The sequence below is a fragment of the Mirounga angustirostris genome, unplaced genomic scaffold (genome assembly GCF_029215605.1).
Source record: "Mirounga angustirostris isolate CCGP_5_RB_7025 unplaced genomic scaffold, mMirAng1.0.hap1 SCAF_15, whole genome shotgun sequence".
NCBI lineage: Eukaryota > Metazoa > Chordata > Mammalia > Carnivora > Phocidae > Mirounga > Mirounga angustirostris.
The window spans coordinates 88,366,997-88,382,184 of NW_026991723.1; the positions used below are offsets into that span (position 1 = coordinate 88,366,997).

A 15,188-nucleotide genomic window follows, 5' to 3' on the forward strand; every position below is an offset into this window, starting at 1 on the left:
ACACCTCGGGCCACATCCGAGCCTTAGGGCCTGTTACGACATCATCCACGGGCAGGGCCCAGATCTGGTCTGGGAACAGATACCTGTTCCTGGAGGCCGGACAGCTGCCTCCCGCGCTGGACACGCCCACGCGCCCGCGGCCCCGCCCCCACTTCCGGCCGGACCGTGATCACGTGCCCTGACCCCGCCCCACAGGCTCGGCTCTTCTCCTGTCCAGCGTCCCGGCTTCCCTTCCGCCGGAAGTGGAGCGACTTTCCCTTTCCGGCTACGGGTCCCCAAGCGGAGCTGGAGGCCGGACGGGGGAGCCGAGCGGCGGCGGCGGCGGCGGGGGCGGTAATGGCGGAGCTGGTGCAGGGGCAGAGCGCTCCGGTGGGGATGAAAGCCGAGGGCTTCGTGGACGCCCTGCACCGGGTCCGGCAGGTAGGGCGCGGCCGGCTGGCGGGAGCACGGGAGCCTGAGGCGGGGCCGGGCCCGATGGGGAGGAGGAGGTCGGGCCTGGGGACCGGAGGCAGCCTGGGCTGACGCCTCGGCCGGGCTCGGCCTTTTCTTGGGGCTCCTGTAGCCGGAGGAGCCGAGGGATGAGGCGCCACCGGGAGGCCCAGGCCCAGCCTGTCGGGCGGCTCTCCTAGGCGCAGCCGCTGGGAGAGGGTTTGCCCGGGTCGCTTGGCCCCTCCGCGCCCCCACGCCGGGACTGGACCTGCAGGGCATCCAGCGTGGGCTTCTGAGGTTCGCGAGGGGTGGGGGCTGGGGAGCTCACGGTGAGGACCCGGGTGTAGACAGAAAGCGGCCGTCTCAGGCCCTGTAGCTTCTTAAAACTTGGAAAACATCGTCCTCGGACTTCCAGTATTCGGAGGGTGGAGTGGCAGGAATTCGAGAGTATTTTACTTTTGAAGTTACTCTTGGAGAGAGGAGAGAGGAACATGTTAAATAGGTGTGGGTGGACCACAAGACGTAGAAATTCCTTACGGGCGATAGTTCCTCTCTCGGGGAGAATGTGATATGGACTCATCCCAACAGTGACACCTTACCATCTGACAGTGTCGTGCATTTTGCCAGAGTTAAATAAGTTGGGTTGTAAGAGGTTGCAAGCTTCCCTGGAGAATGAATGTGGGACCTGCCAGAAATACTCTGGCTTCTGGCATGGTGCTTAGAGCAGAACATGTCCTTGTATCGTGTGTAAAACTTACAAGTTAGCTCTGACACTTAAACGTTTGCTGCTGAGTGTCTTATACTCATCGTCTCTTCCTATTTAATTGTAGGCGTACTAACTGACACCTTAAAAGTTGGGCTATAACTAATTACTGCTTGATTCCTAACAGAAAGCCACAGGACTCATTGTATTAGAAGAAGGTCTCCACTTGGTCGCTTGAAGATATGGTCTTTACATCTCTTTCCAGTATTCCAGGGGAGGGAACCCTACCTGTTTCCCAGATACTGACTTTTCATTTTAATACTGATGCTCCTGTAGACATTATATTGGATCCCAGAACTTTCCAAACCTGTGGTTCCACCTAAAATTTTATCCGATGACTTGTTACTTACTGCCTAGGCATCAACTGGTACAATAGTGAGTATCCATCTTACTTAGACTTCAGAGCCAACCAGTGGCTGTAATGGATGAACATGCCATCCAGCTCCCCTTGCACCACCCTGCTTGCCGGCGTGTTTCACTGCTCTCCTCTACAGTCCAGGGTCCTGAACCTTGTTTCTCACTGGCTACTAATATGTAATGGCTTTCGCTTTGTGCTGATTTGTGACAATCACCTGTTGGCCTTCTCTATCCAGGAAGAATTATAGTCACTACCCTAAAGAGCTCAGATCCTCAGTTTGCAGAAGGCCTGTAGTTGAACATAAAATGAATTTTGAACCATTGAGAAGACTTTCTGCTTCTCTTGAGCCAGTGGTTGAGCTCATATTCTTGGACAACCTGCTCAAGAGGGAGGGAGACCCTCTGTTAAATGCTGACCTAATGTGGATTGTTGAAGCAGTGGTGTTTACTACTAGCAAAGAAAACTTCATTGGAAATGTTCCCAGCTCTGAAATGCACCATTGACTGGAACAGTAATAAGCCCAATGGAGACAGTACTGTAAGTGTGTTACTTCTGAATATTAACAGCTGGAGGTCGATACTATCTCCAAGGATTTGATGGCCTTTAAAAACTAAAGAAAAAAAACAGGTTTGTGAGTAATTTTAGGTTTATTTATAGATTTGCATTGGGCAAGAATGGAATATTAGAAATTGAAACTGTTGTATGCTTTATAGTAAAGCTCACCTCAATGGGTCTCATATTGGGGCATCTGGATGATGATGGTTCTACTTCATTGTATACATGGCATGTTGCAGAAATGTGCTTTTTTTCTCTCTAGTAACTGGAAATAAAAGATAAGGTATTTCTGTATTTCAATGATTGCAAAGCTTCCCCCACTCTCGCCCAACATGTCCTCATAAACACCAGCAATTGCCTAGAAAGCCCTCATGGGTTTGTTAGGGAGCAGTAAGCTGTCTTGTGCTCAGTTTATCTAGAAGATTGTAACAGAGTCCAAATCGAACCTGCTGGGATTTGAACCTGCAGTTTCTAATAAGTCTGGTATGTGGAGCCCAGTACCTAATCTACTAAGCTTCCTGCCTGGCATCTTGAATCCTCCTGCATATCCTTTGGACTCTTTTCAACATAGGGAATCAGTCGTTACTCTTCGTTTCCTCTGAGCATGGTATTCCTAGATCAAAAGGGAGTCTATGGAGATGTCATGTAAAATGTAAAATTTTCCGCAGCAGTGTGAAGTTCAGTGAGTTAATAGTGCTTGGCACAAACAAATAATACAGCCATTCCGAAGGGAAGTATACAAGTGTAGAAGTGTGGTCTGATTCCGTCCCGTTGATGAAGATTTAAGACTGCCGGGTATTAAAAAAACATGTTCAGTTCTCCAAGTCATTGGCAGGTCAGCAAAAATAAGTTTTTTAAACTCATCGTTTAGAGAGAGCAGGATCCTATGAAGGTGGGATGTGGACTCAAAGCCAGACAGGCTAGGCCATCCTGTTCTGCGGCCACAGTGCACTTCTCTCCTGACTGTCTAGGTTACCGGAGGACCTCACAGAGATGATGGATAAGTAGGTACAACTCTGTTCTGTTTGGTTTGTTTTTTCTAAAAACAAAAATGTTCCCAGAAAGCCCGCTGCTGGTGGTTCAGCGGCCCCTGTCATGTAGTGCACACATTTGTGTGCTAACAGGACAGTGTAACACCAGGGTGTCTTACAGATTCCCAGCAGCCTTCCCCAGGTTGGACCAGCTGTCTGCCAGTCATCACCTAAGTAGAAGGAAGTTCTCTTGCCTAACCGCTAATGCTTTCAGGACTTTAAGCCCCTATTTTGTTCTAGACCCAGTCAGTGCCTCTGTGTTGCACAACTCCGGGGTATTCTTTACATTAAATACAGTGTAATGGGTGCCAATTGGAGTTGGGCATCATGGTGGTTCAGCACCCAAGTGATTGTGACCAAGCCCCTGTGGAATCAATAGGAAGTAACTTTTTGACAGTTCCATAGGCCTAGAACCTGTCCTTCCCCGGCACTTTATTTTGGGAAATGTTCATTGGCGTGGGGTCTCAGAATGTCTTTGGTTCTCCATGAATGCCTGCTAGTGCTGCTGTCTTGAGCTTTGGGTCTAAGCAGTAGATGATTTGGCATATATGTGCTATGTACAACGCACAAAATTGCCTTTACGAGAATGTGCATCCACCATTAAAAGGAAAAGCCTTTGTTCATTGGCTCTTGGTCACTCCCTGAGAGAGACTGCCTTTGCTTCCTTAATACATGATGCTTCTGACTCATGGCAAATGTGCTGAGCGCCCCATTGATTTCAGCTCTATGCCACTGAGATTATCTCCTACACACCCAACTCAAGTAGCTCAAGTCATCGATTCATGAGGGACTAACTCCATTCATTTTTGCTTTCTCAGACATTTGAAGAAAACCAATATTTGCAGGAAATCTATGGGCTGCTCCTGTATCTTTGCTTTGATAGGACCCAGTAGAGTGCCCTGTAAAGAGCAAGTCCTTGTTAAAGGGTTTTGCTGATGTGACTGAGCCCATTTGGGTCACTGCTTTCATGGAAGTGTTGAACTTCCTGTTCGTTATTGAAAAGTAGATAGTAAATGCACAGTATGTTCCACTGTGTGTTTCTAAGGTTTTTTTCATTTTTATCGGAGACTTCTTTATCTTTCTTTTAAAATCTCATAGCCCATATGTAGCATCAGACTTTGGTTTCTCCTGAAGGCCCATTCTGTAGATACAAATTTACCTAGACCAGAGTTAAACCAGCGGCCCATGGGCTGGAGAAGGCTTACAGCAGGCCTGCAGGCATGCTTTGTTTAACCCACACAATACCAGTTAGAAACTAGAATGATTTCACATAAAAATTGAGATCTGTGGCTTCTCAAGAAAAGATCCGGCCACACTGCTCCCACATTCAGGAATGGCAGTACTCAGCAGGAGCTGACTAGCAGCTGCCCCTTTACAAGGGGCATTGACTTCTGGGTTGCCATTGGGATGCCTAATCAACAGCTTTTTCCCCTCGTCTTTTTCCAAATTGTGAGTCCATCATCTCTGGTTTTTATTTGAAAGTTCTAATGGAAAGAACGGTGTAGGGAGATTGAGGAGACTTGAGTCTCCTCCTCCAAGTAGCTGTCTGACCTTGGGCTGGGTCGGCCATCCCAACTCTTGATCTACAGGCTGTTCATGGATCTTCCATGGAAAAGGATTCATGGACTGATACATTTGGGGAATTCAGGGTCAGGTAAAGGTGAATTAGCTTCTTTAATGCAGGACTTCTCAGAACCTTTAATATGCTTGTGTGTATTAAGTCCTATAGGAGTTTGGGGTGTGTGTTGTAAATCTCCTGAAGTTATATAATTTCATACTGTCTTTTCATAAAACCAAGTTCCATTCTACAGATCAAATTTCAGGAAATGTTGAGCTAGATAATCTCAATAGTTCCTTCAAGCCCTTGAACATTCCAAGCTGTCATCTAGCTGGATCTAGGGGAAAAAAATTGGCCATATCATTTTGGTTCTTTTGCTTTCTATTACGTTATATTGGGCATGTATTCGAACTCCCCTCTCCCCAGCTTTTCTGTGCAACCCTTTTACTCTGTTAAGAGTCCCGTCTCTTGAAAATGTTTTGCATTTAGAGTTTTGTTATAAAGACATCTGGGAAAGAATAGCCAGTACTTCTTTCAGAGGCAAAAACTGTACTTTTATCCTCATACCAGCTAATAGCAAATCACTTGTGAAACCGAGTAGTGTTAATAGAAGTAGTGATGTGATTCGGATTGCCTGCCATTATTTGAAGATCTGCTGACTCCAGGGCCTCCTGCCCGGATGCTAGGCCAGCGCAAAGATAAGACAGACGGGTTTGCGGCTGGTTTCATCTTATTGTGGGATTAGTCCTCACAAGAGCCAGGTGAAATAGGACCAGGGTTCTGATTCTCATCTTGTATTTGAAAATGATGAGCCAAAGGGAAATAAAGCTGTTTTCTCGGAGGTACACAAATAGTTAATATACACAGTTGTTCTTCGGTCACTGTTTTCTGCGTTCTAAGGACTTGGTTCCTTCACAGAGGTAGCTGGGTAACTTTCCATCTCTGAGACATCAGAATCTGAACAACACACTGAGGGGATGCTGGTAGAATTAGCTGGGATGTAGGGTAGAAAACGAATCGACATGTCATCTTTGGGGCCTCTGCAGGTTCTGGCTGGAGCAGCATTTCAGCTTAGAGCCTCAGCTGGTCATCCTAGCATTTTGCCTTCAGATGGGCTTCTCCAGATCCACTTTAAATTTAGCAAACCTTTAAGGAGTACCTTCTCTGTGTCAAGCACTTTGCTATGCATTAAGGAAGTTGCACTTTAACTTTCGGGAACACGGACCTTTTTAAAACTCGTGAAAACTTTGAACCTCACCTCAGGAATACTTAAATAGTTTTGTATGTAATTTCAGGAGGTTCATGAATTCTCTAAAGCTAAGCCCTGGAGTTCCCAGTTAAAAAACCTTTGCCCTAGCGGTTCTGAGAATTGAAACAGGTCTCCCGTTCAGAGAGCTCCCTATAGTGGGGAGACAATATAATCAATAACTTCCTCAGTGAGTTACATTATTTAGAGGTAGTTTATAAAGTGCTTTGCAAATGCAGAAAAGGGAGTATTTAATTCTGCCCAAACGTGGGTGGCATGAAGCCGTCCGGAAAAGCTACTCCGGAGAGCTGTGCCTTATTTGATTGGCATATAGAATTCCTTGTTTTGGTTAATGCCAGTAAATAGGGCAGGATCAGCTGGGGCCCCATCTCTGATGACAACAATAGCTGGCATTCATTGAGCCCCTGTTGCTCTGGATGCCAGGCAAGGGCTTCCATATATGTTCTCTCATTTGATGGTCACAAAGGCTTCAGGGGGTAGTACAGTAGTCCCCCCTTATCTGCGGTTTCGCTTTCCAGGTTTTCAGTTACCTGTGCTCAGTCACAGTCCAGAAGCAGTTGATCCTCCTCCTGACATCTTGTCAGAAGGTCAACAGTAGCCTAACGGTACTTCACAGCCCCTCTGCCGCTCATCTCGCATCATCACAAGAAGAGCGAGTGCAATACATCTTGATAGAGAAGCCGCATTCACATAACAGTTTTTTATAGTATATTGTTATAATTGTTCTATTTTTAGTTATTGTTAATCTCTTACTGTACCTAATTTAGAAGTTAAACTTTATCATAGGCATGTACGTATAGGAAAAAATACAATACATAGAGGGTTCGGTAGTATCTGTGGTTTCAGGTGTCCAGAGTCTTGGGATGTATCCCCCCACGGATGGGCAGAGGGCTGCTGTACAGGGAAGTGCTCATTAAGGCTTTGGATTTGGGGCACCTGGGGTGGCTCAGTCAGGTAAGCATCTGCCTTCGGCTCGGGTCATGATCTCAGGGTCCTGGGATCCAGCCCCGCATCGGGCTCCCTGCTCAACAGGGAGCCTGCTTCTCCCTCTCTCTCTGCTCCTCTGCCCTGCTTGTGTTGTCTCTCCCTCTCTCTCTCTCTCTCTCTCTCTCAAATAAAATAAAAATCTTAAAAAAGAAAAAAAAGACTTTGGATTCAGCCCATGTGAGTTCCAAGTTCTGGTTCTGCCACTTACTAGCTTAGCGACTGGGCAAGTTCTTTAACTTCTTTAAGCCTTGTTTCTTCATCTGGAAAACGGAGGTCATTGGTGGTTGTAATAATTTTTTTTAATAGCTAATATTAGAAGTTAGGAGGTTCCGCTTGGGAGGTGGGGGCAGGTAGTGACTGAAGGGGGCGTGAGGCAGATTTTGGGGCCCCAGTAATGTTCTGTGTCCTGATCTTGATGCTGGTTATACAGGTATTTTAGTGTGGGGACATTCAGCGACCTATAAACTTATGATCTGTGTACTTTTCTGTGTTTTTATTATTTTTCAATAAAAGATTAAAATAGCAAACATTTCTTATTTCTTACCATGCGCCCAGCATTGTTCTGGGTGCTTTACATTGTTATCTCCTTATCCCAATGGATATAATTCCAGGCAGATGGACTCCCAATCCCCCAATAACGAGACGCGTAGCTACTTTTTTGGGGGAGGGGGGGAGAAGAGTAGCTACTTTATAAGGTCACCATGGAGATGAACTGAGGACACTATCAGGCACTTAGCAAGCGTGCAGTAAGTCTGATACACTGCTGCCCTCAGTGTGACCTCTTAGGTAGTGGGAAGCAGAACTGGGACTTGCTCCTGTGCACCAGGACTCCAGAACCTGCCATCTGCAACTTGATCTCAGCCACTGGGCTTGACTGCGCAGGTGACATACTGTGTCTTCCTGCCGTGGGCAACAGAGACTTTCTGTCCAGCCCATGTATTCTCCGGGGCCTAGGCAGGGTCACTCAGGTGACTGTGGAGCAGAGGTTCCCAGGAAGCAAGTTGGGTTCCTGCTCCCTAGGAGGTCATGTGAGCTTTCACATCTGCTTGCTGGATCCGTGAGAATCAACAGTAGCTATATTTAATAGTATGGACACGGGATGTGGATGACATGGCATTCTGATGGCTTTGCCAGTTTCTGTTGAGTGTAATGTTTTAATAAATGTAAAGCTGTGGAGATACACAGAGCTGCTGCTTCAGATTTACAAGGTGAACTACTTCGATTATGAAACTTGTTGGAGAATTTTAGTTGCAAAAATGTGCACTGGGAATAATTAATTGCTATGTTCCCTAAGTTTAATGATTGTGTACCACCTTTATGATTTTTGCCATATCATTGAACCCTCAGTGTTTGTTTACTTAATATTTTTAAATCTTTTTAAAATTTGGATTTATTTAAAATATTTTTTTAAAAGGAAACTAAATCACTACTGTAAGTGAAAAACTTTGCCATGCATAGAAGGTAACTGTAAGAAACTATATATATATATATACATATATATATGTAAGAAACTATATATATACACACACACACACACATATAAGTTTAAATAACTGTAAAATATATATGTGTGTGTGTACACACACACACACACACAGAAGTTGAAAACATTTATCTGTGCACCTCCCCAAAATGCCTACGTACGTCTCTGGAAAGCACTGGTTTAGTCCATCCCTGCATTTTACAGGTGAGTACCCCAAGGAACAAGGCCTTTGAAGGTCTCGCCTAAGGTCACACACTGGAAGAGCTGGCTGGAAAACCAGGACCCTTGACTGACTCCTGGTTCAGTGCTCCCCTCCTCCTCGTTTCCACTAACTATTCAGGATTGAGGTCACATGTCTGGGTTGTTGATTTATAGTTCATCTATTATGGTGCCTAAAATAGCACAGGTAGTGAGATAGCAGATTTTCCTCCTCGCCTCACCCCCAAAAAAGGGAGGCAAGGAAATCCAATGGTTAAAAAAGCAGCAGCAGAGTCCCCTCAGGGCAAGGACGGGAGTGGCCTTGGTTTTATTGGACTATCCTGGCTTCAGTGACCCTCTTGTTTTCTGTCCCACACCATTATTAGCTGAGAATGTACCTCACTTCCCTTAAGCAGGGACCCTTCAGAGCAATCAGTTACAAAGTGAGGAATTGCTTGAGCTCTGTGCCCTGGAAATCATTAGGTTTTGAGTCCCTGGGAAATGAAATATGTTTAAGAGAGTATTAGGTGGAAGAAGGGAGGTGCCTAGTGCTGTGGGTTACAGCATAGGTTAGAGCTGGGCAGGCTGGGCTTAAATAGGGCTCCTGCCACTTAGGGACGTGTGTGACTGTGCACAGGGCACTCAGCTACTCTGAGCCTCACTTTTCCTTGTCTTAAAATGGAAATAATACCAACCTCCTGGAGAATCATTGTGAGGAATAAATGAGATAGAATACTTAAAATGCTCCTCCCAGGGCACCTGAGTGGCTCAGTCAGTTGGGCATCTGCCTTCAGCTCTGGTCATCATCCCAGGGTCCTGGGATCGAGCCCCTCATCCAGCTCCCTGCTCAGCAGAGAACCTGCTTCTCCCTCTGCCTGCTGCTCGCCCTGCTTGTGCTCTCTCTTTCTCAAATAAAATCTTTTTTTTTTTTAGGGCGCCTGGGTGGCTCAGTTGGTTAAGCGACTGCCTTCGGCTCAGGTCATGATCCTGGAGTCCCGGGATCAAGTCCCACATCGGGCTCCCTGCTCGGCAGGGAGTCTGCTTCTCCCTCTGACCCTCCTCCCTCTCATGCTCTCTGTCTCAAATAAATAAATAAAATCTTTTTTTTTTTAAAGATTTTATTTATTTATTTGACAGAGAGATAGCGAGAGCAGGAACACAAGCAGTGGGAGAGGGAGAAGCAGGCTTCCTGCTGAGCAGGGAGCCCAGTGCAGGACTCGATCCCAGTACCCTGGGATCACGACCTGAGCCGAAGGCAGACGCTTAACGACTGAGCCACCCAGGCGCCCTCAGATAAATAAAATCTTAAAAAAAAAGTCTTAACTATTTAAAAAATAAATAAAATGCTCTTCACAGAGTGCCCAGCACGCAGTAAACACTCACTAAATTTTAACTCATTATTTTAGTGGATATTTAAAATCATTTCTTTAAAACAAAGTTGGGGGCACTTGGGTGGCTCAGTCAGTTAAGCGTCTGATTCTTGATCTCAGCTCAGGTCTCAGTCTCACAGTTTTGAGTTCAAGCCCTGCATTGGGCTCCACACTGTGGAGCCTACTTAAAAAATAAAATAAAATAAGGTTGCATTTGAATGAATGGAAGAACACATTGTTTCTTTACAGACTATTATATGTACAATGTACTACCGGTGTAAGTTATGATGCAATTGTACATTGTCTTGTTAAACTCCTGTTAACAGTCGTGTAGCCGTTAGCCGGGTTCAGATGCAGCCTGTTGGCTTCAGAGTCAGAGTTACACCTCTTAAGCAGTCGTGTGTACGGCTTTTCTCTTAGTGGAAATTTCCCAAATTACAGATAACTGAAGTAAACGTGACTTAAGAACAAATCTGAAAGCCTCAGCCTTTAATCAAATTCAGGAACAGGAAACTATTGTAGCATTTTTAGCTATCAGCTGTGGGAAAAAATGACATTCCAACAGCATGCGAAACATACTGTATAAATTATAAGGAAGGCTAAAGACTCAGGAATAACATTTCTAACTACTTTGGAAGGAAGGAAAAAGATCTGGAAGCAAAGAAGTATCATCAGAAAGCAGCAGGGAGTGTGCCTAATGTGTCGAGTTGATGTTTTGGGGGTCTGTGTCTGGCAGTGGTTTGGCATGCATGCTGTTGGGGGACTCCACTGATAATCATGAGCTCTTGTACCCCTTTCTTTGTGCTTTGGGGTCATCTTCACTATCTGCTGGGAACATTTTGGGCTGTCTTTAAAAGCAGCTGGGCCAATAATCCTGAAAAACCCCACATCAGTCATTTACCGCTCAGTTTATTGTAGCAGATGAAAGAGTCTCCGTGGGGCACAAGCCAAGGCAGTGTTCTCACCTTTTAATCTACCTGCTTTACCAGCTGGGTCCCTAAAGTTAACTTTTGCATCTTAGGTAAGTAGCCAACCTCCATAAACTTATCCAAAACAAATATGGAAAGTAAGATTAAAGTCAGTGGTAGAATGCTGTTAGGCAAGACCTGTACAGTATTTTGTTTTAGAGCAAATGGCCTCTTGGATATAGGAGGTTGGGTTTCTATCAGCAGTCTTAGTATTTTAATTATTTACTACTAATAATATTTTTAAACAAGCACCTATCCAGTACCATCATCTCTAGCCTAGACAGGGACCGGCAGACTTTAAAGGTCTGTATAATAAATGACCTGTGTAGGCACCGTATACCATATGGTCTCAGTGCAATTCCTCAACCGAAAAAAGTGTGTGGCTGGATTCTAATAAAAACTTTATTTACAAAAGCAAGTGGTTCACCAGCCATAGTTTACTAACTCCTGACCTAGAATATCTCCTAAATGGTCTTTCCTACTCTTGTCTCCTTAGGATCTATTTTCCTTGTCAAGGGGACCTTTTGAAAACATGTTTCTTCCCCTAGTACGCCTAGCAGTTGCTTCCTGTCACCCTTCCTATAAAATCCAAACACTTACTGTGACCTAGAGCCCTAGGGAACCAACCCTTGCCTGTGTCTTGGAACACATCTAGTTCCCTCTACTCTTGTGACGTTGATTTCTCTCTTCTGGGCTCATACCTACTAGGCTGGCTCCTGCCTCAGGGCGTTTATCCAGGCTGTTCCCTCTGCCTGGGATGCTCTTCCTCAGATTTTTCGATAGCCAGCCCTTCCTTATCCGTTAGGTCTTAGATCACACAACCTAGCGTGATCACAGTGGCCTTCCCTGATCACTCCGTTTCAGGTAGCTCTCCAAAGTGTGCTATGTCATTATCTTCTCGTATTAGCATAATGCTAATTACCAGCTGAAATGATCAGTTATTGGTTAGCTTGTGTACCTGTTACTCCCCACTGACTGCTGATTCAGAGTAGGGGCCTGGTTATTCCTTTTTTTTTTTTTTTTTTTTTTAAGAGAGGGAGAAATAGAATTGGGGAGGGGCAGGTGGAGAGAGAGAATCTTAAGCAGGCTCCCCGCCAGCGCAAAGCCTGATGAGGGGCTCAAGCTCATAAGATCATGACCTGAGCTAAAGTCGAGTCAGACGCTTAACCGACTGAACCACACAGGTGCCCCCCGGGGCCTGGTTATTCTTGTTCACCACAGGAACCCCAGTGCCTGGAACAGAGCCCAGCACGTAGTAGGCACTCGACATTGGTTGGATGAGTTGCCTTATTTTAACAGCCGTGCTATTTGTGAAGCGCTTTCTAGTATACAAAGCTCCTTTGTGTTGAGAGTATGTTGTTAGCTTTCCCCAAACTCTGCAGCAGGTGGTGGTACACCCAGAGGATCTCATGCAGAGGGGAGAGGGGCTTGTCCAACACCACAGAACTAGTAAACTGGAGGGAGAGACCTGACCCTGGATCCCTGACATTTAAGTCCTGCCTTGGGGTTTCAGTGTCATGATTATCTTGGGTTGTTTATTTGTTTAAGGTCATTTATGTTGGTCCCAGAAGGTCTCAGACTTCTGGGCACATTTGGACAAGCTCAGGAGAACTACCACTGAAGACTTGCTCTGTGGGACAGCACTTCTATCTGCTCCCCCCCTTTTTTTTTTAAAGATTTTATTTATTTGACAGAGGTAGTGAGAGCAGGAACACAAGCAGGGGGAGAGTTAGAGGGAGAAACAGGCTTCCCGCAGAGCAGGGAGCCTGATGTGGGGCTCGATCCCAGGACCCTGGGATCATGACCTGAGCCGAAGGCAGGCGCTTAATGACTGAGCCACCCAGGCGCCCCTTCTACCCCTTAATCCACACCTATTTATTAAGTTTAACTTAGGGACTAACATCAAGAGCAGTGGCTGTAAATATTCTTCTGATTAAATGAAAGAGTTGATTTATCATGAAGATCACATTTAATTTTCCAATAAGAACAAAGTAGATAAATCCCACATAGCATTTGTTTCTGGGGGGGAAACGCTTTAATAGCTATGTGATCATTTTTTTAACTGATAATAAATATTAAAAATTGAAATAGCTCTCAGAGGTTATCTCACTTTGTCCAGTGCAGGAATCCTTCTGAAGTAGTCTGGACAGACGGTCATCTCCCTATGTTTGGACACTTCAGTGAGGAGTAGCTTACTATTTTAGATCTCCATAGATGACATCATCACTTTATAGGTGTTGAAGTTATGGGATGGCTGTTTTCCTAACGAGTTGTCATGTTTGAGCAAACACAGCCTTTTAAATAGTATTGGGGAGCTTGTTTCCTAAGGGAATCCTGTGATAAAAGCTTTTGAACAAAGTTCTTCATATTGTTGGTCTCCTTTCTTTTCTTCTTAGAATGCAGTATACCTGTATTTTAAGTGATAGCTTAAAAATACTAATTTGTAGAACACAAATGTTTGGAAGTATTTTATTTCTAAAGACATTGTTGTTAAGGCCAAAAGAGAATTCAATTAGCGCTGAAAAGTGTTTGTCCCCTTGGTGACAATGCCTTGCATTAATCTAGGTCAGGGGGAGAAATGGGATAACAGGCCTTTTAAGAGGACTCTCCTCTTTCTCCCTCACATGGAGCCAGGATTTGTTACTGAGTATTTAAATCTGATTCTCTCTGTAGATTGCTGCTAAAATTGATTCAGTTCCTCACTTGAATAATTCTACACCTCTAGTGGACCCCTCAGTGTATGGATACGGAGTACAGAAACGGCCCTTGGATGACGGAGGTAAGTTGCAGTAAATGTTGTTGCCTTTCAGATGGTAGCGAACCTGCCAGTTAAGTTGGAGTTGGTGTCAGCCATTTCCTTAACAGCTCTCCAGCATCTTTCTGAAGAGGAACAGTGGAGGGGACATATTGGGGATGATTGTTCTGCACAATTCTCCGGCATTTGAGTTCTTACTTGCCTTGATAATACGGGAATGTTTTCAGCTGGGCTCTAAGGTAAAAGACTCACTTGGCCTTTGCACATCAGCTCGGAAGTAATTTGACTGATTCGAGAATTCTGTTTGATTTAGCCCTCCGTTCTTCAAAGACACACGTGGAAATTGAAGTTCCCACTTTTCTCCAAAGAAAAGCTAAGATTTGGTGCATGGCCCAGAGGAAGCTGTGGCTACATCCTGACCTTAAAGATAAAGGGCAAGGGGGTGGTGACCTCTTTGCAGTCTGCTGAGTTTTTCAGCACTCCTGTTTATGACAGGCTCTCCCCACAAGCGCCCGTCTTTCCTTCATTCATGTGTTACTTTGTTGGTTTCTGTCTGTACTTACTTCAGCCCACTTAGAAGTGCCTGTCACCAGCAACTTGGCAAAGAGTATCTGTCAGATTGTGTGTGTACAGGGAACTCGGACTTCCTGGATCACATTTTGTGTCTTGCAAAGTATGACTTATTATAAAAGGGAATCTGATGTACTAGTTTGTACATGAATATGCACGCAGCATGTCTTCTGTCCTGCTGCCTGTCTGCATGTGCGCCCAACCACGTGTGTATGCACATATCTCTACGATGTATTATTAAATGGAAAGAAATCAAGGTGTACAACAGTAGATATGGTGTAATTTCCTTTTCCAAAAAAAGTGTGTGTTTTGATGTATGTAGAAAAAAATGTCATGTGGTGTGACTGGTTTCTCACGTCTCTTAGGGAATCCTAAAGGGGAGATGGCCGTTGTTTTTAAATGTGCTAACCTTTTTGGAATAATTGCATAGGGTCACAGCGTGAAGATTTTAAGGGGGCTGCGCTCATCTGGGTGTAAAAGTTCTTGTCTATTTAAGGGAACTGTTTATGAGCGCACACACACAAAATCTACCCCAGGGCCATTGGAGCTAAGGTGACCATTTAAACTGCTACTCCAAAATGGTACCCTGTGGTCTTTTTATATTTGACTGGTGTTAGTGATTTCTTAGAAGAAATATGACTTATTGCATTATCTGCATTTTTGCCGACATGAAAAACTGTAATGCAAAGTGACCTTTTTACCTTTTCAGGGCAATCATGCTTCAGTTTCTCTTATGGGACATCGGTATAAAAATAAAACTAAGTTGTCTGGCTCTGAGCACATGCCCTGGTAATGGACAGTCCCTCTGGCCCACTGTTTCCAGAAATCATGATCAATATCTTTCACAACTCCCCGCCTTGTTTGCACCCCTCGTGTGGCGGGAAGTGTAAAACCTG

At 44.9% G+C, this 15,188-nt stretch overlaps 1 protein-coding gene across 5 annotated transcripts in view; it reads left to right on the plus strand.

Moving 5' to 3' along the window:
• The first annotated feature begins 246 nt into the window (after window positions 1-246).
• The window catches only part of FUBP3 (far upstream element binding protein 3), a 51,018-nt gene continuing 36,076 nt past the window's right edge, over window positions 247-15,188 (plus strand). For 2 of the 5 annotated variants that reach the window (XM_045883347.3, XM_064579750.1), the window contains exons 1-2: window positions 247-420; window positions 13,641-13,746. In XM_045883347.3, coding sequence (XP_045739303.1) covers window positions 337-420; window positions 13,641-13,746 — 190 coding nt within the window. In that variant the 5' untranslated portion in view covers window positions 247-336. Of the gene's footprint in view, window positions 421-13,640; window positions 13,747-15,188 lie in introns of those variants that run through there. The other 3 variants (XM_045883348.3, XM_064579751.1, XM_064579752.1) reach the window with 2 other exon arrangements.